At 41.1% G+C, this 27338-nt stretch overlaps 2 protein-coding genes across 2 annotated transcripts; one reads left to right on the forward strand and one right to left on the reverse strand.

Moving 5' to 3' along the window:
* Positions 1-624: 624 nt before the first annotated feature.
* si:dkey-177p2.18 (phospholipase B1, membrane-associated) lies at positions 625-25383 on the reverse strand. Its single transcript, XM_029630728.2, has 15 exons — positions 25049-25383; positions 23727-23817; positions 22388-22446; positions 19514-19581; positions 19233-19276; positions 18569-18689; positions 16877-16928; positions 16267-16347; positions 16096-16161; positions 13766-13857; positions 12885-12966; positions 11464-11565; positions 9576-9671; positions 9004-9075; positions 625-1752 (listed from the first exon to the last, which is right to left on the reverse strand). Exons 2-15 carry the CDS (start codon positions 23755-23757, stop codon positions 1591-1593), a joined length of 1128 nt encoding a protein of 375 aa, XP_029486588.2. The 5' UTR covers positions 23758-23817; positions 25049-25383; the 3' UTR covers positions 625-1590.
* Positions 24614-27264, forward strand: LOC115107491 (protein sel-1 homolog 1-like). Its single transcript, XM_029630873.2, has 4 exons — positions 24614-24644; positions 26428-26549; positions 26633-26761; positions 27020-27264. The coding sequence occupies exons 1-4, from the start codon at positions 24614-24616 to the stop codon at positions 27257-27259; spliced, it is 522 nt and encodes a 173-aa protein (XP_029486733.1). The 3' UTR covers positions 27260-27264.
* The last annotated feature ends 74 nt before the right edge of the window (positions 27265-27338 follow it).

Genomic DNA, 27338 nt, shown 5'->3' on the forward strand with positions numbered 1-27338 from the left:
AAGGGGATAATGAATTGCCTTTTATATAGGCCTCCAACATACAGTATACCAGTCCATACATGAATTACAAATATTTTGCACTGTTTCGACCTCTTCACCGTTCCTGCTGCATAACTAAAATCTTTGATGAATTGGGTGCTTAGATTGTGAATCCTGTTACTCTTTCCACCTCTTTCACCAGAAAAGAAGGACAATTTAATGAGAAGCGAGAAATAGACGTACGGACATTCAGCAGTGTTTGCAGGCTCAGATTTCCTATTGCACAGCACTCCGAGAGCTCAATCAGAGTGCTTTCTTAGAACTAATAAAGGCAGTTTTGCGTCAGAGGTGGACCTGTGTTTGTCCTGTATCAAATGATTGTAAGGTTGTGTTTGCACAAAAACAGGTTTTACAATGACCGCAAGTCATTATTAAATCCACTGAAACACTTACGCTGATGGCAATAATGACAGTTACGTAGAACCAACCAAGATAAATTGTCAAAAAGGTCCGTCACAAAGAAGACTATTAGGCCTAATAATCATGGCAAATATGAGAAATACATCAACCTTTATTCATTTTACCAAATTAAATGTAGTATTTGTTATACTAATGTTATAGAAATGACCAGTAAGACACTTTCCATGAGTTGAATTGCCAAACTGTTTATTGCTCTTTAAAACAGATACACAAGGTTACCCGTTGAAAAACCAATTATCCCATGCCTATAGCCTATGGGACACCTCACAGTTTACATGTTCACCTAAATATGTTCTTTTCAGAGCCAGCCCATTATACTCTCAATGCAACTCAATGTTTATCATGCGGTTCTTGCTATTCTAGTCTAAAGGAAACAGAAAATGCTCAAATAATTAGCCTCAGAGCAAACCCATTGAAACAACATGATGAGCTAAATTTAGCCATCACCTGGCCTTTTTGTTTGGTGTGGATTGTTATTGTAGAAGGGGTTCACAATTAGATGAATGATGAACAGGCTCTGCCACAGCACAGGGGAAAATCACAATGCCTATTGACAGTCCCATCCCCCTCTCAATGATAGATTTCTAAAGCAGCTTGTGTCATTATGTGTGTATTGGACGTCACTAACACGCACAGATTGCACTGACATATCGCGTCCACCTCCAATATCAGATTTCCATTGTTGGTCTTTTTGTCTTCTCAGTCACAGCCATAGAGATAGATAGAGAACTCATATGTGTATCTGTGCCATTATAGTGTCTGTGACAGCATGGGCATATCCATTTTGAAGTAGTCAATTTTCTTCTTCACGATTAGCTGATTCCTCCTGATGACCCGGTTGGACATGACTCCAACAGGGTCACCAGGAGGGATCAGCCAGTTGTCTACATGAAAATGGTAGAAGACATCAATGGCGCTGCCCAAGCTTATAAGACCTTTTGGCCACTAGAGGCCTCTATAATTCTCTATGGTCACAGAACACAGGGGTTGGTAGAGGCCCAGTGTCAGTGGGCCCTCTTGTGTTCAATACTTGACAATGCAGGCATGGCAGCAACAAAGAAAACACCCACAATCATTACAACTGCAACCATAATATTATCTATATTCACCCCACGTATAAGTTTATTAGTGTTATAGAGAGGCTAAAGCAGTGATGGCCCAGGACAGAATACCAGCCAGGATCACAAGGTGAGACAGAAGAAGGGTTTCCCGCGTTGGAATAGCTGACCTGGGGAAAACGGGTATGGTGGACTGGCCTCTTTTGGCAGGTCGGGTGTAGATGTAGGGGTGATCCTAAACATCCAAAACAGCTTTAGTCACGAAAGAAATTGGTAAACAATACATTTGAGGTCACTGATAAACAGCTTCTATCTCCAGGCCATCAGACTGTTAAACATTCATTACTAGCCGGCCTCCTCCCAGTAGCCTGCTCTGAACCTTAGACACTGTCACTAGCCGGCTACCACCCGGTACTCAACTCTGCACCTTAGAGACTGCTGCCCTATGTACATATAGTCATTGAACACTTGTCACTTTAAAAATCTTTACATATTATTTTACCCACTTTATACAGTGCATTCAAAGTGTATTCAAACCCCTTGACTTTATCCACATTTTGTTGCATTACAGCCGTATTCTAAAATGTATTAAATATTCACAACCGTTCAAAAATTTGGGGTCACTTAGACACTTCCTTGTTTTTGAAAGAGTTGCAAAGAAAAATACATATTTCATACTGGCAAATAAAAATAAAAGATTAAGTTGGGCAAAAGAACACAGACACTGGAAGAGGAACTCTGCCTAGAAGGCCAGCATCCCGGAGTCGCCTCTTCACTGTTGACATTGAGACTGGTGTTTTGTAGGTACTTTTGAATGAAGCTGCCAGTTGAGGATATGTGTGGTGTCTGTTTCTCAAACTAGACACTCTAATATACTTGTCCTCTTACTCAGTTGTGCACCGGGACCTCCCACTCCTCTTTCTATTCTGGTTAGAGCCAGTTTGCGCTGTTCTGTGAAGGGAGTAGTACACAGCGTTGTATGAGATCTTCAGTTTCTTGGCAATTTCTCACATGGAATAGCATTAATTTCTCAGACCAAGAATAGACTGACGAGTTTCAGAAGAAAGTATTTTGTTTCTGGCCATTTTGAGCCTGTAATCGAACGCACAAATGCTGATGCTCCAGATACTCAACTAGTCTAAAGAAGGACAGTTTTACTGCTTCTTTAATAGCACAACAGTTTGCAGCTGTGCTAACATAATTGTAAAAGGGTTTTCTAATGATCAATTAGCCCTTTAAAATGATAAACTTGGATTAGATAAAACAATGTGCCATTGGAACACAGGAGTGATGGTTGCTGAAAATGGGCCTCTGTACGCCTATGTAGATATTCCATTAAAATTCAGCCGTTTCCAGCTACAATAGTCATTTATAACATTAACTTCTCTAGGGTAGGGGGCAGCATTGGGAATTTTGGATGAAAAGTGTGCCCAAATTGTGTTTTACCTAATCTATCTGTTTGGCTTGAACTGCCTGCTACTCAGCCATAGAAGATAGAATATCAATATAATTAGTAGATTTGGATGGAAAACTCTCTGAAGTTTCTAAAACTGTTTGAATGATGTCTGTGAGTATAACAGAACCTGAGAAAAAATCCAAGCAGGAACTGGAAAATCTGAGGTTTGTAGTTTTTCAACTCTTGCCCTATCGAATACACAGTGTCTACGGGGTCATATTGCACTTCCTAAGGCTTCCACTAGATGTCAACAGTCTTTAGAACCTTGTTTGATGCTTCTACTGTGAAGTGGGGGTGAATGAGTCAGAGGTCTGCCAGAGAGCCACGAGCCTCGCGCGTTCACGTGAGATTTAGCTTGAGTACCATTGCATTTCTGCAGACAAAGGAATTCTCCGGTTGGAACATTATTGAAGATTTATGATAAAAACATCCTAAATATTAATTCTATACATCGTTTGACATGTTTCACCTCAGTGTTTCCATTGTAAACTGAACAATCGGGGAGAAGGGCCTTGATTTGTCCCCCAGACCTCAGACTGGGGGCGAAAGATTCTCTTGTCTGATGAACAAGTTGTATCTTTTACCTATGATTTATGTATTCTGGGAGGAACCTTAATTATGGGGATTTCAAAATCAATGTTTTGGAATCTTTGAGCTCAGCGGCCCCAAGGACAGTTGATCACCTTCCAACAGGACAACGACCCTAAGCAAGTCTCTGAATGTCCTTGAGTGGCCCAGCCAGAGCCTAGACATCGAACATCTCTGGAGAGACCTGAAAATAGTTGTGCTGCGATGCTCCCCATCCAACCTGACAGTTTGAGGGGATCTGCAGAGAAGAAATGGGAAAAACTCCCAAATACAGGTGCCAAGTTCTAAAACTCTTTTTTTGCTTTGTAATTATGGCGTATTTGGGTCTATATTGATGATGTAAATGTTCTCTTTAATCCATTTTAGAATAAGTCTGTAACGTAACAACGTGGAAAAAGTCAAGGGGTCTGAATACTTTCTGAATGCACTGTATGTATATACTGTATTCTTGTCATGGCTCATCCTATGCAACTACTACTGTACACACCTTTCTATTTACATACTGTCCATACTGTCTATGCACACCATTCACATACACATACAGTGGCAAGAAAATGTATGTGAACCCTTTGGAAATACCTGGATTTCTGCATAAATTGGTCATAAAATTTGATCTGATCTTCATCTAGGTCACAACAACAGACAAACACAGTCTGCTTAAACTAATAACGCACAAACAATTATACGTTTTCTTGTCTTTATTGAACACACCGTGCAAGCATTCACAGTGCAGGGTTGGAAACGTATGTGAACCCTTGGATTTAATAACTGGTTGACCCTCCTTTGGCAGCAATAACCTCAACCAAATGTTTTCTGTAGATGTGGATCAGACCTGCACAACGGTCAGGAGGAATTTTAGACCATTCCTCTTCACAAAACTGTTTCATTTCAGTTACATTCCTGGGATGTCTGGTGTCAACTGCTCTCGAGGTCATGCCACAGCATCTCAATCAGGTTGAGGTCAGGACTCCATAAGGTGCATTTTCTTCTGTTGTTGATTTACTTCTGTGTTTTGGGTCGTTGTCCTGTTGCATCACCCAACTTCTGTTGAGCTTCAATTGGCAGACAAATAGCCTTCTCCTGCAAAATGTCTTGATAAACTTGGGAAATCCTTTTTCCGTCGATGATAGCAAGCTGTCCAGGCCCTGAGGCAGCAAAGCAGCCCCAAATCATGATGCTCCCTCCACCATAATTTACAGTTGGGATGAGGTTTTGATGTTGGTGTGCTGTGCCTTTTTTTCTCCACACATAGTGTTGAGTGTTCCTTCCAAACAACTCAACTGTAGTTTCAAACTTCAGATGTGCAGCAATGGGGTTTTTTGGACAGCAGTGGCTTCTTTCATGGTGGCCTCCCATGAACACCATTCTTGATGAGTATTTTACGTTTCGTAGACTCGTCAACAGAGATGTTAGCATTTCTGTAAGTCTTTAGCTGACACTAGGATTCTTCATAACCTCATTGAGCATTCTGCGCTGTGCTCTTACAGTCATCTTTGCAGGATGGCCACTCCTAGGGAGAGTAGCAACAGTGCTGAACTTTCTCCATTTATAGACAATTTGTCTTAATGTGGACTGATGAACATCAAGGCTTTTAGAAATACTTTTGTAACCCTTTCCAGCGTTATGCAAGTCAACAATTCTTCATCTTAGGACTTCTGAGGTCTCTTTTGTTCGAGGTATGGGTCACATCAGGCAATACGTCTTGTGAATAGCAAACTCATATTTTGTGAGTGTGTTTTATAGGGCAAGGCAGCTCTAACCAACATCTCCAATCTCGTCTCATTGATTGGACTCCAGGTTAGCTGACGTCTAGGGGTTCACATACTTTTTCCAATCTACACTGTGAATGTTTAAATTATGTATTCAATATAGACAAGAAAAATACAATACTTTGCGTGTTATTAGTTTAAGCACACCATGTTTGTCTATTGTTGTGACTTAGATGAAGATCAGATCAAATTTGATAACCAATTTATGCAGAAATCCAGGTAATTCCAAAGGGTTCACGTACTTTTTCTTGCCACTGTATTCTCTGGTCTGGAACCTAAATCCCTACAATTCTATCAATTTTGCCATGTCTTTTTGTACTGTATTTAAATGCTGTATTCTCGACATGTTCCTTCTATTATTTCTACTACTGTACATTGCATTTCACTTACCCTGCTTATACACACTGCATTTGTGTATATACTGTATTCATTTATATACTGGATACATCACTCTAATATATCTACTATTGTACATATTATATCTGTGTAAATTAAACCGGTGTATATACATATAGATTGCATTTGGCTTACTGTTACAGTGCTACAGTATTTTGGTTAATTGGATTCATTCTGAAATTTCACAATCATTTTTTGTGTGTTTTTTGCATTATTATTTGTGTAGTTTGACATTTCACTGCATTTTTAAAAGCTAGTAACATCTGCTAAACTGTGTACGTGACCAATAAACTTTGATTTGAGTTGTATCCTATTCCTACTTCCATTCTCTCTCTTATATATATACAGACACACACAGTTGAGGTCGGAAGTTTACATACACTTAGGTCATTAAAACTCGTTTTTCAACCACTCCACAAATTTCTTGTTAACAAACTATAGTTTTGGCAAGTCGGTTAGGAGATCTACTTTGTGCATGACACAAGTAATTATTTCAACAATTGCTTACAGGCAGATTATTTCACTTATAATTCACTGTATCACAATTCCAGTTGGTCAGAAGTTTACATACACTAAGTTGACTGTGCCTTTAAACAGCTTGGAAAATTCCAGAAAATGATATCATGGCTTTAGAAGCTTCTGATAGGCTAATTGACATCATTTGAGTCAATTGGAGGTGTACCTGTGGATGTATTTCAAGGCCTACCTTCAAACTCAGTGCCTCGTTGCTTGACATCATGGGAAAATCAAAAGAAAACAGCCAAGAAAGAAATGGTAAAGTCTGGTTCATCCTTGGGAGCAATTTCCAAACGCCTGAAGGTACCACATTCATCTGTACAAACAATAGTACGCAAATATAAACATCATGGGACCACCCAGCCGTCATACCGCTCAGATTGGAGATGCATTCTGACTCCTAGAGATGAACGTACCTTGGTGCGAAAGTGTTCTGAGCCCTCTCCTGTACTCCCTGTTCACCCACGACTGCGTAGCCACGCACGCCTCCAACTCAATCATCAAGTTTGCGGACGACAAAACAGTGGTAGGCTTGATTACCAACAACGACGAGACAGCCTACAGGGAGGAGGTGAGGGCCCTCGGAGTGTGGTGTCAGGAAAATAACCTCACACTCAACGTCAACAAAACTAAGGAGATGATTGGACAGGAGTGGAGAGGGTAGTAAGTTTTAAGTTCCTCGGCGTACACATCACAGACAAACGGAATTGGTCCACCCACACAGACAGCATCGTGATGAAGGCGCAGCAGCGCCTCTTCAACCTCAGGAGGCTGAAGAAATTTGGCTTGTCACCAAAAGCACTCACAAACTTCTACAGATGCACAATCGAGAGCATCCTGTCGGGATGTATCACCGCCTGGTACAGCAACTGCTCCGCCCACAACCGTAAGGCTCTCCAGAGGGTAGTGAGATCTGCACAACGCATCACCGGGAGCAAACTACCTGCCCTCCAGGACACCTACACCACCCGATGTCACAGGAAGGCCATAAAGATCATCAAGGACAACAACCACCCGAGCCACTGCCTGTTTACCCCGCTATCATCCAGAAGGCGAGGTCGGTACAGGTGCATCAAAGCTGGGACCGAGAGACTGAAAAACAGCTTCCATCTCAAGGCCATCAGACTGTTAAACAGCCACCACTAACATTGAGTGGCTGCTGCCAACACACTGACTCAACTCCAGCCACTTTAATAATGGGAATTGATGGGAATTGATGTAAAATATATCACTAGCCACTTTAAACAATGCTACTTAATATAATGTTTACATACCCTACATTATTCATCTCATATGTATACGTATATACTGTACTCTATATCATCTACTGCATCTTTATGTAATACATGTATCACTAGCCACTTTAAACTATGCCACTTTGTTTACATACTCATCTCATATGTATATACTGTACTCGATACCATCTACTGAATCTTGCCTATGCCGCTCTGTACCATCACTCATTCATATATCTTTATGTACACATTCTTTATCCCTTTACACTTGTGTAAAGGTAGTAGTTTTGGAATTGTTAGTTAGATTACTCGTTGGTTATTACTGCATTGTCGGAACTAGAAGCACAAGCATTTCGCTACACTCGCATTAACATCTGCTAACCATGTGTATGTGACAAATACATTTGATTTGATTTTTTGATTTGAAGTGCAAATCGATCTCAGAACAACAGAAAAGGACCTTGTGAAGATGCTGGAGGAAACAGGTACAAAAGTAACTATATCCACAGTAAAACAAGTCCTATATCGACATAACCTGAAAGGCCACTCAGTAAGGAAGAAGCCACAGCTCCAAAACCGCCATAAAAAAGCCAGACTACGGTTTGCAACTGCACATGGGGACAAAGATCGTACTTTTTGGATAAATGTCCTCTGGTCTGATGAAACAAAAATAGAACTGTTTGGCCATAATGACCATCGTTATGTTTGGAGGTTATAGGGGGAGGCTTGCAAGCCGAAGAACACCATCCCAACCGTGAAGCACGGGGGTGGCAGCATCATGTTGTGGGGGTGCTCTGCTGCAGGAGGGACTGGTGCACTTCACAAAATAGATGGCATCACGAGGATGGAAAATTATGTGGATATATTGAAGCAACATCTCAAGACATCAGTCAGGAAGTTAAAGCTTGGTCGCAAATGGGTCTTCCAAATGGACTTTGACCCCAAGCATACTTCCAAAGTTGTGGCAAAATGGCTTAAGGACAACAAAGTCAAGGTATTGGAGTGGCCATTACAAAGCCTTGACCTCAATCCTATAGAAAATGTGTGGGCAGAACTGAAAAAGCGTGTGGAAGCAAGGAGGCCTACAAACCTGACTCAGTTACATCAGCTCTGTCAGAAGGAATGGGACAAAATTCACCCAACTTATTGTGGGAAGCTTGTGGAAGGCTACCCGAAACGTTTGACCCAAGTTAAACAACTTAAAGTCAATGCTACCAAATACTAATTGAGTGTATGTAAACTTCTGACCCACTGGGAATGTGATGATAGGAATAAAAGCTGAAATAAATCCTTCTCTCTACTATTATTCTGACATTTCACATTCTTAAAATAAAGTGGTGTTCCTAACTGCCTAAAACGGGGAATTTGTACTAGGATTAAATGTCAGGAATTGTGAAAAACTGAGTTTAAATGTACTTGGCTAAGGTGTATGTAAACTTCCGACTTCAACTGTATGTATACTGTATATGTATATATAATAGTATCAAATACAAACAAAGGACACTCAGTCACAGCTCAGGTCTTACCATCGGTGGGCAAATGAGCTCGATGGGGTCAGAAAAGCTTGACACCATAAACTTCCCTCCCTCTGGCTGGAACTGGGGAAATTAGATAAGAAACATCTGATGGTGACATCGCTAATGTTTCAACTATTGTACCTTTCTGTTATTTCTTGTCCTGCTCCCTTCCAAATACTCCATGAACAATTACACATATGCAGTGTATGGAGTTACAATCAGCATGTATATAAAAGGGTGTTGGGATAATTCTGACCTTTCAATAGAAAGGCTCATAAATCAACACAATTCAATTCAGAATCAGCCACTGTCCCTCTTCTTTGTTGATGTGTCATGGTTTTGGATTGTAGTATGTTTGACAACGGGATCGTGGCATCTTTCATTTTTAGACCTTTCCAGGAATGAAACATCTGCAGTAGGACTAATAACCAGCCTTCACTCAGCCAAAGTGACATAATTAATACCAGTCATTAGTAGCAGACTGAATGGAGAAATTGTATGAGCAATGCTCATGACCTTTGACCCTGCTAGCTAGATATTAGCATCTTGTTAGCATCCCGTTAGCATTATGTAGCGCTCACCATGTTGTTCCACAGCCCCTTGGCTAGCTCCTCATGGCCCTTTATGGTGAAGTGAAAGCAGTCATGGGTGAAAAAGGTCATGTCGATCTTGCCATTCTGTTCGGAGAGACACAAACATCACAATAGTGACAGGTCATGGGAATAATTTAAACTATTCTCACATAAATGTCTCTGTGAATGTGTTACCATGCATGATTTTCTCACATAGTCTTTTATATACAGTATCAGTCAAAAGTTTGGACACACCTACTCATTCCAGGGTTTTTCTTTATTTTGACTATTTTCTACATTGTAGAATAATAGTGAAGACATCAAAACTATGACATAACACATATGGAAGTAACCAAAAAAGTGTTAAACAAATCAAAATGTATTTTTCTTCAAAGTAGCCACCCTTTGCCTTGATGACAGCTTTGCACACTCTTGGCATTCTCTCAAACAACTTCATGAGGTAGTCACCTGGAATGCATTTCAGTTAACAAGTGTGCCTTGTTAAAAGTTAAGTTAAGTTTCCCTTCTTAATGCATTTGAACAAATTAGTTGTGTTGTAACAAGGTAGGGGTGGTATACAGAAGATAGCTCTATTTGATAAAAGACCAAGTCCATATTATGGCGAGAACAGCTCAAATAAGCTAAGAGAAATTACAGTCAGTAATTTATTTAAGACATGAAGTTCACTCAATGCAGAAAACTTCAAGAACTTGAACATTTCTTAAAGTGTAGTCGCAAAATCCATCAAGCTCTATGATGAAACTGGCTCTCATGAGGACCACCACAGGAAAGGAAGACCCAGTGTTACCTCTGCTGCAGATTATAAATTAATTACAGTTAACTGCATCTCAGATTGCAGCCCAAATAAATGCTTCACAGAGTTCAAGTAACAGACACATCTCAACATCAACTGTTCAGAGTAGACTGCGTGAATCAGGCCTTCATGGTCAAATTGCTGCAAATAGACCAATACTAAAGGACACCAATAAGAAGAAGAGACTTGCTTGGGCCAAGAGACACAAGCAATGGGCATTACACTGGTGGAAATCTGTCCTTTGGTCTGATTAGTCCAAATGTGACATTTTTGGTTCCAACTGCCGTGTCTTTGTGAGATGCAGAGTAAGTGAACGGATGATCTCCTTATGTGTGGTTCCCACCGTGAAGCATGGAGGAGGAGGTGTGATGATGTGGTCGTGTTTTGCTGGTGACACTGTCTGTGATTCATTTAGAATTCAAGGCACACTTAACCAGCATGGCTACCACAACATTCTGCAGAGTTATGCCATCCCATCTGGTTTGCGCTTAGTGGGACTATAATTTGTTTTTTTCAACAGGAAAATTACCTATCACACCTCCAGTCAGTGTAAGGGCTATTTGACCAAGAAGGAGAGTGATGGAGTGCTGCATCAGATTACCTGGCCTCCACAATCACCCGACCTCAACCCAATTGAGAGGTTTGGGAAAAGCATCCTATGAAAAACAGTCACAAGTGGTCAGCATATTTGGGAGCTCCTTCAAGACGGTTGGAAAAGCATTCCAGGTGAAGCTGGTTGAGAGAATGCCAAGAGTGTGCAAAGCTGTCATCAAGGCAAAGGGTTGCTACTTTGAAGAATCTAAAATAGAACATATATTTTGAAATGTTTAACACTTTTTTGGTTACAAAATGATTTCATGTGTTATTTCATGTTTTTGATGTCTTCACTATTATTCTACAATGTAGAAAATAGTAAAAATAAAGAACAACCCTGGAATAGTAGGTGTGTCCAAACGATTAACTGGTACTGTATGTATAAACTATGTGAGATAATCACGCATAGCTCATAAATATAATATATATATATATTGAAACAGGCTTGAAACAGCAAAAGGATTCCAGATAAAAGCCAAGAGACTTTACCGGGAGGCGAGGAGGGTCTGCTTGTTTCATGAATGGCTGGAGAACAACGGCGAAGTCCTCCCTGAAGAAGCTATCGCTGTGGAGGAGCTGCTCCAGACGTTTCTGGAGAGTTAATGAGGTGTGTGTTAGCGTAGGGCTACAACAGAAATATGCACACTGCTGTGAGGTCAGACATTGAAAAGACGTATTTTCCAGACGTTGAAAATACGTTTTTTTCCGGACATTCAAAATAAGTATTTTTTACGGAAGTTGACATTGATAAAACTACATGTCAATGAAGAAATCATTATTTCAAATTCCGAAATGTTCATTAAAATTTAAATAGGAATATGGAGCCAACTGAAGATTGCAGTACGGAATATTTATTATTGCTCCCATCTGTCACATGTATTTATGTTAGCTTTTTCCAAAGCTTAAGAACTGGCAGTGGTCAAATTTAAAGTTTCCAGACCAACAGAAAGAAACACACAGAAGAACACTTCAACTACATTAACAATCTCAGTAACGGTTTCAGAAACTTTTTTCTTGTTATGACTGTGATATGTGGTTGTTTATCTACCTTAGTAGAATGTCACTCTGGATAAGAGTGTCTGCTAAATGACAAATGTAAATGCAAAAATTAACACTGGGTATTATTTTAATGACCTCCACTTTCCAAACAAGACCAATCATAGACGTCTACGTTTCACAAGTCTGGACAGTATAGCACAGTACAGTAGAGCACAGTGGAATGCAGTGTAGTACAGTACAGTAGGGTATAGTCAGGTACAATACATTACATTATACTGTACTATACTCTACTGTACTGAACTATACTACTTTTCTTTACTGTCCTGTACTCTGCTGTCCTGTACTCTGCTGTGGTTTACTGTTTTGTACTCCTATACTATGCTGTCCAAACTTGTTTATGTTTGGTCAAAATCAAGTCCAGTCCGGATCACATCTGAACCAATTATGGACTTCTATGTTTGGGCCAAATCTTAAACAACAATAGATGTCTGTTTGGGCCAAATCAAGTTGGGTCCATCCCAGACATCTGTAGATGGTGGAATGAAATTGGATCAGAAATGAACGGCTGGGGACGTTGAAAACACATCTGTGAATGGGGTGGAAATCAAGGCCAGGGGAGACTAAGCAAATTTACACTACTTTTCAATGTCCATGGACGTCGGTCAGTGCCCTCGGGCTACGTTTCAAATACTCAAAGAATCTGTTCTGATCTTTTAAAGAGTCTACCTGGAGTGCCAGATGGGAGGGTTTTGCAGGTTTGGGTCTTTTCTATTAGTTTATTAAGCCGGACAGGTTCAAACAGGCACAGATAAAGTAAATTAATAGATTTTTTCCATTTTTGAAACCCAGGTCTGCCGACACTGATAGGTTTCTGTGCTGTAGGTGGTGACATTAACCGCTAGGCCACCCACCTGAAACTCTAGGTTGATCTCCACTAGCTCCTTCAGTTCAGGGGAACCAGCCCCGGGCTTGATAAGGCAGGAACAGAATGATCTGGAACAAATGATGGGTCAAGAATCAAGGTCATGTTCAATAGGCCCGAAATGTGGTACCTTCTAAACTTCTACCAATAAGAAACGCTGTGAAACATTTTGCTACGGTGTGTTCTAATGAGAATGACCCTAGGATCCAACTCGGTTACATTACAATTCAGGGCATCCTACGGATCTTTAAAATATTGACGTGGGGTCCCACATAAGCGACATCATAATACACAATGGAGCGAGTTGATCACAACAATATTGAAAATCTGCCACGATTGCCATTATTGGCTCGTCTTAATTTGTTCCCTCCTTAAAGGAACATAAACATTGGGAAGAGACAATAATACCATCAGAAGTTGGCCTGCCGTAACCTGACAATGCCATATTGCAGAGTCTACCTTTGATGCTTATTGGGAGCCCCTAGAGCACTCAAACTCAACTCTGGACCTCGAAGCCAGTCCCACTCTATTGTTTTTGTTGTTGCCCTCTAATCAGGGACTGATTTAGACCTGGGACACCAGGTGGGTGCAGTTAATTATCAGGTAGAACAGAAAACCAGTAGTCTCCAGACCTCGTAAGGAAAGAGTTGAAAATATTTTCAAGATGATGTAGGTGCAAGGGAAGAGTGGCTGTGTTCATTATGGCTTACATTTCAAGGAGATTTGGACAATTGGCTCAAGGAGGGGTGAGGCGAGAGGCTTGAGGGTGCTCTAAATGTACACAGTAGTAGACTGAGGGTGTCCTAAAATGTACACCGTAGTGCATAGTGGTTGCATTCTAAGGTCAAAGGTCAAGGCCAGGTCACTCACCGTTGGAGCAGGCAGCCTGGGGTGGGCCTCTGGACCTGCCTCAAGGTTTCCATGGGCAGGATTTGAACTACATTCACAATCATACGGGGAACCTAGACCGCAACCATAGAATTAGAATCATTCTATTTCTATGACCGCAACCAAGAGAAATGCAAATGTTGCCATGTTAACACACACACTATAATACATTACACAACGGGTGGGTCTAATCCTGAATGCTGAAGGCTGGTTAAAACCACATTCCAGCCGGTTCCAGAACAAAAAGACTGAACGACTGGGTCGTGTCTCTGGCAACCGAACCAATAGAACAAACGACCAGCCGGCTTGGGTAGCAACCATAGACTTGTGTCGGGATAATTTCTTGTGGAAGGATAAAATAGTATGAATAAATTAATCCAAATAACGTTTTTAATTAAAATGTCAATCATTGTTTGAATAACCCTTTGTATGATAATGCACGAGAAGTCGGTGTTTGAAGGATACATTGGCACAGGTGTTGTTAGGCCCAAGACAAAGTCTTGGCAATATCTCCTCCAAAAACCAGCTTCGAGGGCATTGTCAGTTCTTAATAACTTTTACCCCAATTGGTAGTTACAGTCTTGTTCCATTGCTGCAGGTCGAGAGCCGTGCGTCCTCCGCACCAATGTGTTAGAGGAAACACTGTACACCTGGTGATCGTGCATTGTGCCCGGCCCGCCACAGGAGTCGCTAGAGCGTGATGGGACAAGGACATTTCTGCCGGCCAAACCTTGCCGGCGCTGTGCAAATTGTGCGCCGCCCCATGGGTCTCCCAGTCGCAGACAGCTGTGACAGAGCCTGGACTCAAACCAGGATCTCTAGTGGCACAGCTAGCACTGCGATGCAGTGCCTTAGACCACCGCGCCACTCGGGAGGCACTTTTATACAATGGTTTACCAACATATTCAAATAATGATTAACATATTTTCACTAAAAATGTTATATTCTTATCCCTTGCTTGCTAGCTAGCCAACTACAACTAATTTACAGTCACGTCAAATAGTGCAGCCAGAATAACAGCAAAGTAGCTGCATTTGCATTTGTTTAAGCTGTTTTCTAGTGACATTTATTTGGATAAATCCATAACAATGAGCTAATGAGGTGCAATTTTACCTGGCACAGAAAATGTGCTCACTCATCAGGACACTGTTGTTCAGTGTCCTAGCCAACAACACACTAACATAATCACTTCAAACAGATGCTGGAAAGACTGCAAATTAGCTGTGTTTCGTTTTTACTTTTTTTCAAATCTTTTTTTTTTGTATCCATAAAAATGATGCCAGCTTGATTCATGATTTCGATTGACTGAGAAAAGCTGCCTGCCTGTCTGTCTTATTCTGACTCCCGACACATTCATTACTGGAGATGGAATTAGAATATTGTAACAATGTTGCAAATGTCGGAGTGACAGACAGCAAGGTTTATACAAATCTCCGCTGTTGAAAACAGGGCTGTATCCAGGCACTCCGCGGTTATAGCAAGCTAGGACTGATGGTTTGGTTAGCTAAACTAGCAAGTTTGTTTGTTTAGCTAACAAGGCAACTAATGTAGTTATCTAGTAAACTTGCTAGCTACTTCAGTGGATGTTGAACACATTTTTACCTGCAAATCAACACATTTCTAGCCGTACATGTGCTAAATTATAGCCATGGTATAAAACGGATAATGAACTCGGGGCTCTATGCTTTCTCTGGAAAATAATGCAACTCTGTGGAAGGTTAGTTCCACTCCACTAGCGCATCTTGGAACACACCTTCCACGTCATTCATTATTTTCCAGAGAACGCATAGAGCCCCTCGTTGATTATCCCTTACCTATACTCTACCATTCTGAGTGTTAAGTGTTGTAAATCATAATTTATAATGTGATAAAACAGTATTCTCTGTATTTTCCCTATTTATTCAGAGAAGACCCCTTGAGAAGTATACTTTAAATGGGCAATCTGCAGTTGCTACGTCCAATTAATGATATGTACCCACTTAGTTCAACTGTCGTACCCCATCAGAACCCAAAATATGAGCTTGTTTTTCTCCCATGTTTAAAAACAAGGTAAATATAAACAAACACTAATAGCCTCAAAACATCTTTAAAACTGTCATTTGTATATCATAGACGGTCAGAACTGGCATCCATAGCTCTGTCTATGAATTTGAGAGTGATGGCATTTCTCCACCGCCATCCCTCATCTTTTTACCAAAACAGGGGCGGGGAGTACACTTTCTTTGTTGTTTCAACTGCCGATTGCCGCTTTAAGGGATTGTAAAAATAAATAAAAAATCATAGATAATATTTGTGAGCTCTCCCGATGTTACCTCGTTCATTAGCATTTCCAAGGAGTTGGTCATGTAGTGAATGTAATTGTCCACTGAGAAAAGAACCTGGGAAGGAGAGTGTTGAAACAAGCACCAAAGTAAACACCTTTGCTCTTTCTTTATGATATTGCACATGAAGTTGCATAGTCTGCATATTACAATGACACAGACCTTATCCTTGCAGTAATCACAGATGTCGTTCATGCCTATGAGAATGGTCAGTAGCTTCCAGTCCTCATCAAAGTTCAGGCCCTGGGTAAAGAAAGGGATGAAAGAGGGGATACATTAGTCAGTCAGTACTTCATTTACCACTGTAATACAATTGCTATTCAAATCAATAAAGCATTCTTAGACATTGGTTGGAAAAGAGAGTTGCTGATCTCAAATGTAATCATAGTCAAATCCCGGGTGGGTGCCAGTCTGTTTGTCTAGCTGTTTTATTTTGGCAAGATAATGATTCCCCAAAGGTTAGGTTTGGTATTGAAATGTATTTATTACCAATTCCACGTGTGTTTATGGTATTTCCAAATGTATTATTACCATAATCTTCATAACCAAATAGAGCACTGATGAGATGGAGTGGTACACACTTCTAAACAGCTGATGTCGTTTTTGAGTTCTGTACTTCTTTAGTTGGCTAAAGCAGAAACACACCGTAACCTAATGCTACCATTTTTATTTCAGTGATAAGGTCTAAATAGCACAAGTTGTTATCAGACGCGTTTGAATATAACAGGGTTTTATCCTATACAGTATTTTGGAGACGTAGGGGGGTTCTTACCTCATAGTTTCTCAGTGTGTCGATGAGATGTCTGGTCTGCCCTGGTAGATTACTAAGGGACAGTGATGCAACATTACAATACACATCATAACACTGAGGCAAAAAGCACCAGCTACAGTCTGCAATTGGTACATTCATTTTGGGATTTTAAATTGATGATAGCCATTGATTATTGCGGGAATGTAACTTATACACACTGATGAGCTTAGTTCAACTGTCTTACCCCACCCAAACACCAAATAGAAGCTTGTTTTAACGTTGTTGTAAGCAAACACTGTATAGTTTCAAAACTAGGTAAACTATCATTTTGAACTCATGGTTGGTCAGTCTTGGCATCCATAGCTCCAACTCGAGTTATGAGTATATAGTATATATGAGTTTAAGAGTGGTTACATATCTCCAGCCCCATCCCTCAGCTGTTCACCAAAACAAAGGGCAGAGTGGTCAGTTTGTTGTTGTTTTTTAAATCCCAGACTGTAGCTTTAAGCATGTTAAATGTGAAATATGTCTCCAATAGTATTAATGACGTGAATGAACATTTGCACATTTTATTGAATACCAGAAATACTGAATTTACAAGTGGCTGAATCAGATAAAATGTGTTTGTTTGTAGAATGTGTTGTTTAAAAAAAAAAGCAGCATTTTGATATTTCGTGAGTTGTGCATAACATAAAAATCATACTGAGTGTGTCATAAAATCATTTTGATTGTGATATTAGTGAAGGTCAAAACGGTGACACAATGTCCTGTCTTAGCATGGAACAGGCAGATAATATTATCAGGAAGAACACTGGGAAATATGAGTCTTTCAGAACATTATCAGAGAAGGGTTAGTCAAGGCTAGTATCCCCATAGAGTTGGATAGAGAGCAACCCTGGACACTGCCTTAATTCCATTCAGGTCAGCAGGAGGAGTCAGCCAATTAATTATACTCCTGAGCAAACATTCCATAACTGCGGCTGTAAATGGCTGTAAATCACCAACCTTGGCTTTATACCGGTTCAGACAATACACAATCCAGCACAACAGGTGGTGATGTGCACCTTTTCAGTTTATTTACAAACTGCCAATACACTCTTGGAAGTAGAAAAATAAGCAATTGACTACTTTAAAATGGAGATAGACATCAATGTCTCTGTCCATGTCGTCACAGAAGACACCATTGCAAGGATAGGAGGTGTGGCATCTTTACATATCTAGAATTGCCACATTCATTACTTATTTTCAAAAGTCTGAATGAAAAACTTTAAAACGAACAACCCAAATATCAGATTATTTTGAGCTGTTACAGAATGAAATGAACAATAAGTACACAGACAGAAATTAGTTATGAAACCAAATAAATGAGTGTAGCACAGGCAGCTACACATAATATCGCTGAAATCGTCAGATTGTGTATGTAACTCTGGCCTCATTAAGAAACGTGGTGTGACAACAACGTGATTTCGAGGTATGGCTACACGAGACTAGTGTAACTCAAATGTGCAGTGTCATTTAACTAAAATCTGCAGCCACTTAAAAGTTAGTTTAGATATGCTATGAGCCATCAGACCACTGTGTTATACAAGCATTGTGCCAGTACCATGGCACAAACTTGCTTTTTAGTGCACGCAACTCTATGCATCACTTTCATTGGTTAAATCTCTGGTAGACAGACAGTATATTTGCATATTTCACCATAGTGTTTCTTACAAGGTGTTGTGTCCGGTCACGGCCAGGTTGAATCCTGTTTCGCTGAGGGGGGCTGAGGTTCCATGGACAGTCTTGGCCGGTGCAGCACCAAGCACATTGGGATTGAAAAGCCTTACGATATCTAGAGCACATGCCAAGGAGGGTTCACACAGGGAAAGAAAATCAAAAATATATATATATATATTTGTATATATAAGTGAGTGCTGGCCTTTTTTATTTGATAGATTTTTGGTTCCAAGCACCCTTTCTATTGGGTTACCAATTGTAACCTTAACCATTAGTGTGGGAAATGCATCTAGGGGCAACTTCCCCCTACACCTTACGCTCACACAGGTAGAACTTGAAGGATGATAGGACACTGTGCATTCTATCGTCAAGGTAGATGTTGCCTCTAACCATAGATCAAGGATGTGCTATTACTTCAAACCTAACCATAACCAGGCAAAAACAATGCAAGATAAAGCCTGAGTGCCAGTATTGCTGTTCTATTACACCCACTCCTTGTTATCTATGGCTTTACAATTATAGAAATTAAGTTGGCAAGAGCACAAACAGATCTGGGACCAGGCTGCCCAAGCTCCGTCTGGTTAGAATTAATGTGTGCCAATGAATGACTAATGTTCCTACAAAGCTCAAGGTGGTATTTGAGTCGAAAGGCACTTACTTGCCAGTGTAATGACATCTTGGTATGATCCATGGCCCCCGATGCTGCAAGGTACAATACATTTCCCACTATAGGGTCATTAAGTTGTCATTCAAAACAATTGCATTGCTTCCAAATGATGACAATAATTGACTGATTATTATTAGACAGAGAACTACCATTCAGAATACCCAAATAACGGATAAGAAAGCATACATTACTATGTAAAGTTGTCATCTTGATACAATTCTTATTCTCATCATTCTTGTCATATTCTCATCTAAAGACAATTAATTGGGTACCTCCATGACACCTGACGGAACTCGATAGGAATCCCAAGGACGTTGGTGGCATTGGCACCTATGGCGGTCTGAATAGAGAGGGCAAGACAGTCCATGTAGCAATTCATCAAACAATCAACCACAAGGTGAGTCATATGATTATACCTATTAATAACACTTTCCTTTCAAGTGAGACAGTAACCACAAAACTGTTAATGGCAAACTACAGTGTGTTAATCGAAACAGTAACTTCCAGTATGATACAGCCATGACTGCATGGCTGAATGGTCAAAGATTATTCAACTATGACATTGACATACAGTGCCTTCGGAAAGTACTCAGAACCCTTATTATAAAATGGATTAAGAAAAATCTGAAATCTACACACAATACGCCATAATGACAAAGCGAAAACAGGTTTTTTGAATTTTTTGGAATTGCTTTAAAAATTAAAAACAGAAATACCTTATTTGTGTAAGTATTCAGACCCTTTGCTATGAGACTCAAAATGTATCTCAGGTGCATCCTGTTTCTGTTGATCATCCTTGAGATGTTTGTACAACTTCATTGGATTCCTCATCTGGTAAATTAAATTGATTGGACATGATTTGGAAAAGGACACACTGTCTAAATAAGGTTCCACAGTTGACAGTGCATGTCAGAGAAAAAACCAAACCATGAGGTCGAGGGAATTGCCCGTAGAGTGCATAAACAGGATTGTGTCGAGGCACAGATCTGGGGAAGGGTAGCAAAAAATGTCTCCAGCATTGAAGGTCCCCAATAACCCAGTGGCCTCCATCATTCTTAAATGGAAGAAGTTTGGAACCACCAAGACTCTTTCAAGAGCTGGCCACCTGGCCAAACTGAACCATCGAATCTGATGGTCACTCTGACAGAGCTCCAGAGGTCCTCTGTGGAGAAGGGAGAACCTTCCAGAAGGACAACCATCTCTGCAGCACTCCACCAATCAGGCCTTTATGGTAGAGTGGCCAGACAGAAGCCACTCCTCAGGAAAAGGGACATGACAGCCCGCTTGGAGTTTGCCAAAAGGCACCTAAAGGACTCGGGCCATGAGAAATAAGATTCTCTTGTCTGATGAAACCAAGAGTGAACTCTTTGGCCTGAATGTCAAGCGTCACGTCTGGAGGAAACCTGGCACATCCCTACGGTGAAGCATGATGGTGGCAGCATCATGATGTGGGGATGTTTTTCAGTGGCAGGGACTGGGAGACTAGTCAGGATGGGGAAAAGATTAAAGGAACAAAGTACAGAGAGATCCTTGATGAAACCCTGCTCCAGAGAGCTCAGGATCTCAGACTGAGGAGAAGGTTCACCTTCCAACCACACAGCAATCCTAAGCACACAGCCAAGACAGCGCAGGAGTGGCTTTGGGACAAGTCTTTGAATATCCTTGAGTGGCCCAGCCAGAGCCCGGACTTAAACCCGATCTAACATCTCTTGAGATACCTGAAAATAGCTGTGCAGCAACACTCCCCATCCAACTTGACAGAGTTTGAGAGGATCTGCAGAGAAGAATGGGAGAAATCCCCAAATACAGGTGTGCCAAGCTTGTAGCGTCATACCCAAGAAGACTCGAGGCTGTAATCGCTGCCAAAGGTGCTTCAACAAAGTACTGAGTAAAGGGTCTGAATACTTATGTAAATGTGATATTGTATTTTTTCATAAATTGGCAACAATTTCTAAAAACCTGTTTTTGCGTAGTCATTATTTTAGGTTATTGTGTGTAGATTGAGGAGGGGAAAACGATTAAATCCATTTTAGAACAAGGCTGTAACGTAACAAAATGTGGAAAAAAATGTTGAAAAAGTCAAGGAGTCAAGGATTATTTCCCGAAGGCACTGTACGTGCCAAAGATGAGCAAATTCAGCTATTATGATTAAAGCAATCTGCCCGAACGATTAGAACATTCTGAGTTCAATGTTAACTTTTTTTTTCTCTCACTGGCCTGAACAGAATTTCTAATGGCCCTGACCTGCGGTGGTTTAATGGTTTAAATGCATTGAGATCTTGAGCCCACAACAGATTTAAATGAATTGGTTAGTTGTGTTGGTCCAGTCCAGACAGTTCAGTTAAACTCATTACAGTAACTACTTTCCATATATTTCCATGCAGCGTTGAGTGAAACGGCTCCATTATGCTAGACGGCATGGTTTCGCATTTACTAGTTTCAGTTTCGAAAAGGTGACACACCAGTTGCTTTAAAGATGAAATACAGGATTTGAAAAACAACAAAGCAGCCACCCCATCACTTGTTTTGGTAAACAGCTGAGGGATAGGGATGGAGAAATGTAACCACTCTTAAATTCATAGACTGAGCTGTGGACACGAGGACTGACCATCCATGACATCAACGTTATTGTTTTAAAGGCCCAGTACAGTCAAAAAAATTGATTTTCCTGTATTTCATATACATTTCCACACTGTGAGGTTGGAATAATACTGTGAAATTGTGAAAATGATGATGATGCCCTTCTAGTGTAAGATAAAATAATGGTTTTGTTGAGATGGAGTTTTTCCAAACATCTGCCAATAACAGCTCATTTTCAGTTTTCCCTTCCCCACTCAGACCTTCCCAGACAGTCCTTTCAAAATTCTTGCTTGACAAATTTGTCTTTGCTAAAAATGTTCTTATATATATTTTAATTTGTTATTTTTTTATTACATTCAAAACCATCACAGTAAGGTATTCAATTGGTTCCCAGAAATGATTAGATATTGAGATTTTGTCTGCATTGGACATTTATCATTCATTGCAGTCCACAAATGGATGTACCAATCACGTACCCCTTTAAGTAACACCCACAGCCCCAAAAACTCTGGTCAAGAGTCAAGTGTAAAGTGTTTGTGTTAAGACAAACTCAACGTTGAACTCACCGTCAGAGAATCCCCCAGGGCAGCAATGACTTTAATGTCCGCTGCCTTTACCAACTCAACTAAAGAGCAAGAAGAGAGACAAAGTCAAGAGAGAGGACACATTGGTGGATATTGAGAGAGAGAGAGAGAGAGAGAGAGAGAGATTTATAATGACCGGCCATAATGCACATGTTGCTGACCCAGGTGGCCTCCTACATTGTCCACATATCATATTAGGTTGTAGAGGGCTAATATAAGAGATGTGTCACTGTGCTTGCCTCCTTTCTTGTCCCCTTGGACCGGGGACCATGCTTGACAAGAGGTCACGTCTTTGTTTATTACACTAGAAAAGCTAGCGATACAATAGCGTGATTCGATTTCAAGCTAGCGATTCGATTTACAGCTGGGGAGGGAGGCTATGTATCCAACACCATTACACTAACAACATTGATTCAATTGTTCAACTCCCACAAGGAAAACATACAACAGGGTTCCCCAACTGGCGGCCCGTGGATGATTTTATCTGGCCCCCCGAGTTTACTGTGCAAAAACAATAATAATAATACAAAATATATATATTAAAATATTGCTTCACGCAAAAGACTAAAACTCCAGCAAATAACCTCCAAGTGATTCAAATTTTGGAATCTGTTCCAAAGTATTCCCAAGTATACATGCATAGCAGAGAGATATACAGTGCATTCGGAAAGTATTCAGACCCCTTGAATTTTTCCACATTTTGTTACGTTACAGCCTTATTCTAAAATGTATTAAATTGTTTTTGTCATCTCATCAATCTACACACAATAACCCATAATGACAAAACAAAAACTGTTTTTTATACATTTTGTAAATCTAGAAAAAATATCACATTTACCTAAGTATTCAGATCCTTTAATCAGTACTTTGTTGAAGCACCTTTGTCAGTTATTACATCCTTGAGTCTTCTTGGCACACCTGTATTTGTATTTGGTCTGAATACTTTCCGAATGCACTATACGTGATCATATTTAAGTATACAAATGCAAGCAAGGTTTGAAATTATTACATTTTAGTCAAATATAATATCTGTTGGGCGTCTTTGCAATCAATTTAGTCTACAAATTATTTGTAATTATGTTCCGGGCCCCTGACCATCCACTCAAGAAAATCTAGTTGATGATCTCTAACATACAGTATTTACTCAGAGAGAAGGCAGTTGAAGATGTCTCTAAGGACTGGTCTAGGATCTGCCCCCAAAACCCTAGCCTTGCAATGCTGCCTGATTCCACAAGCTTACAAGTTAGAGAATAAGACTGGCCTGGGATCAGTTCACATATTGACTTTCTAAATCAACTCTAATGGGATGGTCCCATCTTACCTGATGAGGGGACAGCGGGCGAGCGACTCATGTCAGGACATTGAAAAGGAGAATGTGTGAAGTTCACCGGTCTGGTTTTCTCTGGAAACTCCTGAAACAAGAATGAGAGTGAAGGAGAGAAAAGAATAGATACACAGATAGAAAGTAGAACGCAGTAAATATGTCTGTACATATTTCTGATTATAATGGTGGAAACGATGGTCCCCTGGAACCAATACGAGTTGCAAGGGAACAAGAATCCACATCAGACCAGAAAGATGTTCCAACCTCTAAGATACAACTGTGTGTGTGTGTGTGTGTGCATGTGTGTGCGTGTGTGTGTGTGCGTCAAATGCTATCAATACCGAACAAACATCTACAAACATTCAGATAACCTGACATGACACTGAATATTAACTTGAATAACAAACAACCAAGGTCATGTAGTCATAGCAGAATCAGTCAGTCATGTCATTAAAGAGATAGTTCACCCAAATTACAAAATTGGTTTTCCTAACCTGTAAGCAGTCTATGTACAAGTTATGACAGTAATCCATGCTTTGGTGTAGTTTCCCTGGCAGTGGCTGGCACTGTTACCAAATGCTAATGTTTTAGCATGTGGCAAAAATCCCATTCAAGTCATGGGACCAAAATGAGCATTTTTCACACATCATGTTCAAATCATGCTAATATTGGTCCAATGACTTAAATGTGATTTTTGGCACAAATGCTCAAATGTAAGCATGTGGAAACAGTGCCAAGGAAACAAACCAAAGCATGGATTGCTGTCATACCTTGTCCATAGACCGCTTACAGGGAAAGGAAACCAATATGTCATTTTGCAATTTGGGTGAACTATCCCTTTAACTGTAGCATGATGTACAACTACACATACCAATGTGTAAGTGATGTACACAAAGACCAATGAAGTATCTTCAGGTAATTCAAGTCAGGTAACAAATGCTTAATTAACATACTGTAGATCAATATCTAACATAGGTCTCCTTGATGTGAGATGACATAACACACTTATAAGCACTAAATAACCATTCAATCAAAATGCCATTGATGAAAGAGAATTTAAACTTGTTACATTCATTGCTATGAATGTGTTTTGAAGGCCTTTACATTACCAAAGGTTACCGAAGGCGCATACTGAAAATAAAAGCTCTGGGGTGAAGTTTCCCCTAGGTACAAATTTAGGATCAGCTTCCCCGCCCCCAATCCTAACCTTAACCATTAGTTATGTAAATGTACAACTGCTCCAACATCAGTGTCTAGGGGCAACTTCACCCTAGACCAATCCTACACCAAGATGATAAAAGGGTCAAATGGGACAGTACCTTGTGGAGAGCCTCCTGGCTGTAGTGTCGTATGCCTTCCTCATACTGCCACCACCACTTGTTGCCTTAGAAGGAGACAGTATCCATGAAGGGGTGTCTTCCCAGCAGGCAAAACTGGTTGGAATGATGTCATAACAACAACCAGAAACTGGTTGAAATGACATCATTATGCTGTCATTACAACCAGTTTTGCCTGCTGAGTTTGTCCTGGTGCTTACATAACCCAGCCAATACAAAGACCAAGAGAAACTGAAGTCAGGTTATGAGGAAAGCATATTTTTTCTGTTGTGATTACGATCTACTTCTGTAGTCTTCATCATCACCGCTGCGGGCTGCCAAACTTTAATATGTCTAACTTTTGAAACCAAAAATCCCTGATGTTCCTTTTTAAACAGGTCCTCCATTATCTAAACCAACATCGACCTACCCAAGCAAGGCCCCTCTTTCAGAAAAAACTGCTCGCCCCAACAATGTGGCCACAGTAACTGACATGTGTGTGGAATGTGTGTGGAATGTGTGTGTGTGTGTGTGTGTGTGTGTGTGTGTGTGTGTGTGTGTGTGTGTGTGTGTGTGTGTGTGTGTGTGTGTGTGTGTGTGTGTGTGTGTGTGTGTGTGTGTGTGTGTAAAATGTGAAATATGCACAGATAGGGACTCTGTGCATGCTGTTCTCCTGCTGGTTCCAGCACTTACCTTTGGCAGAGGAGACTAGCGCACAGGTTGCCACGGCAATCAAAAGCCACCCCATAGTGGCGTGTGGTGTGTGGGGACAGCACAATGTGATGCACGGCCAGAGGGCACGGCCATTATATGAGGCCAACCTTATCTCCCCCACCCAAAACAGCTGAGTGACAAAGTCCGGGCCCAGTTATACAGAAAGCATAAAGGATCGGTCATAGAGCTAGTAGCACAAGGGAACTGACCTCCACACAGCCAATTAGCCATTATTATAGACAGGACCGGCTTTAGTCTTTTGGGGGCCCTTAGTGATATTTGGGTAGCGAGGCCCCCCCACCAAGTAGATACATTTTTTTTTTTACATTTCCTGCAATTCTACACATTTTTGCCATGGGGTGTGAGGAAAATGATACACTGTTAAAGCAAGCTTTCTGCAGTTCTACGCATTTTGCCATTGGGCAGAGAGACAATTTGGGAATTTTTTAACAAATGTCATGGAATTCTACTCAATTCTACTCACACAGAGACATTTTTGCAGTTTTAAAGCAAATTTCATGCAATTCTACACATTTTCCAACATATCCCATTATATGCTACAACAAAGATCATGTTATATGATCCCATGACATTTGGTTTGAAAAACTGGGCCCAGGTTATACAGTGTCTAGGATAAAGCTGGGGGAGTACCATTTCTACGGGTACAGGTACTGACGTGGACTACGAGACAGCTGTCATCCACTATAGGCTGGCCTCGGAGCAGCAGCACAGCGCTCAGGCCATGTTCAACTTGGGCTACATGCACGAGAAAGGCCTGGGCATCAAACAGGTGGGCACACGCACATAAACAAACTCATTCATACACACATGCAACCCTATAAGTCTAACCCCTTACTTTCCCCTCTCCTGTAGGATATCCACCTGGCCAAGCGTTTCTACGACATGGCTGCTGAGGCTAGTCCCGAAGCTCAGGTGCCCGTCTTCCTGGCTCTGTGTAAACTGGGCCTGGTCTACACCCTGCAATACCTGCACGACCTCAACGTGAGTGTACAGTACAGAGCACTTCCTGGACCCGGTGCCTCTGGGAGTTTCATTTCCCTGGTCGTTTCCATTTCAACTCATGGGGGCCAGGCTCAATGTTTGAGGCTAACTTAATTTATTACATTTGTACAGGATTCATGGGATTGTATTATGTTTGTTCAATGTAGTCAATGCTCTCTCTCTCTTTCTGCTCCCTCTGACCGACCCTCTCTCTTTCTCCCCTCCCACCCTGTATCATCTCTCTCCCCCCTCCACCAGATGAGTGAGGTGGTCAGTCAGGTGGACCTGGACCAGCTCCTGGGCCCTGAGTGGGACCTCTACCTAATGACGGTAATCGCCCTGCTGCTAGGCACCGTCATCGCCTACCGTCAGAGACAACACCAGGCAATGCCCCCGCAGCCCCCTCCTCCCCCAGCCAGGCCTGCTCAGGAGCAGGCCCAGCCGGAGGTCCAACCTGAGGCCCAGGCCCAGCCTGAGGCCGAAGAGGCGCAGCAGTGAGTGATAGAGATGGAGTGGGAAGAGGGAAAGGGAAGGTGATATCCTGACCCATACCCTCTTCTCTGGGGGGGTTGGGGGG

The sequence above is a fragment of the Oncorhynchus nerka genome, linkage group LG24 (assembly GCF_034236695.1).
Source record: "Oncorhynchus nerka isolate Pitt River linkage group LG24, Oner_Uvic_2.0, whole genome shotgun sequence".
NCBI lineage: Eukaryota > Metazoa > Chordata > Actinopteri > Salmoniformes > Salmonidae > Oncorhynchus > Oncorhynchus nerka.

Bases quoted from the DNA above. Each gene is read 5' to 3' on its own strand.
- si:dkey-177p2.18 (XM_029630728.2), bottom strand. From the start codon at position 23,757: ATGAGTCGCTCGCCCGCTGTCCCCTCATCAG. The intron at 12,967-13,765 runs GTGAGTGACCTG...CATTTGTTCCAG, and splicing joins CCAGGCTGCCTGCTCCAACG to ATCATTCTGTTCCTGCCTTA. The intron at 11,566-12,884 runs GTGGGTGGCCTA...TTAACTCTCCAG, and splicing joins AGATCAACCTAGAGTTTCAG to AAACGTCTGGAGCAGCTCCT.
- LOC115107491 (XM_029630873.2), top strand. From the start codon at position 24,614: ATGTACACAAAGACCAATGAAGTATCTTCAG. The intron at 26,550-26,632 runs GTGGGCACACGC...CCTCTCCTGTAG, and splicing joins AAGGCCTGGGCATCAAACAG to GATATCCACCTGGCCAAGCG. The intron at 26,762-27,019 runs GTGAGTGTACAG...CCCCTCCACCAG, and splicing joins AATACCTGCACGACCTCAAC to ATGAGTGAGGTGGTCAGTCA.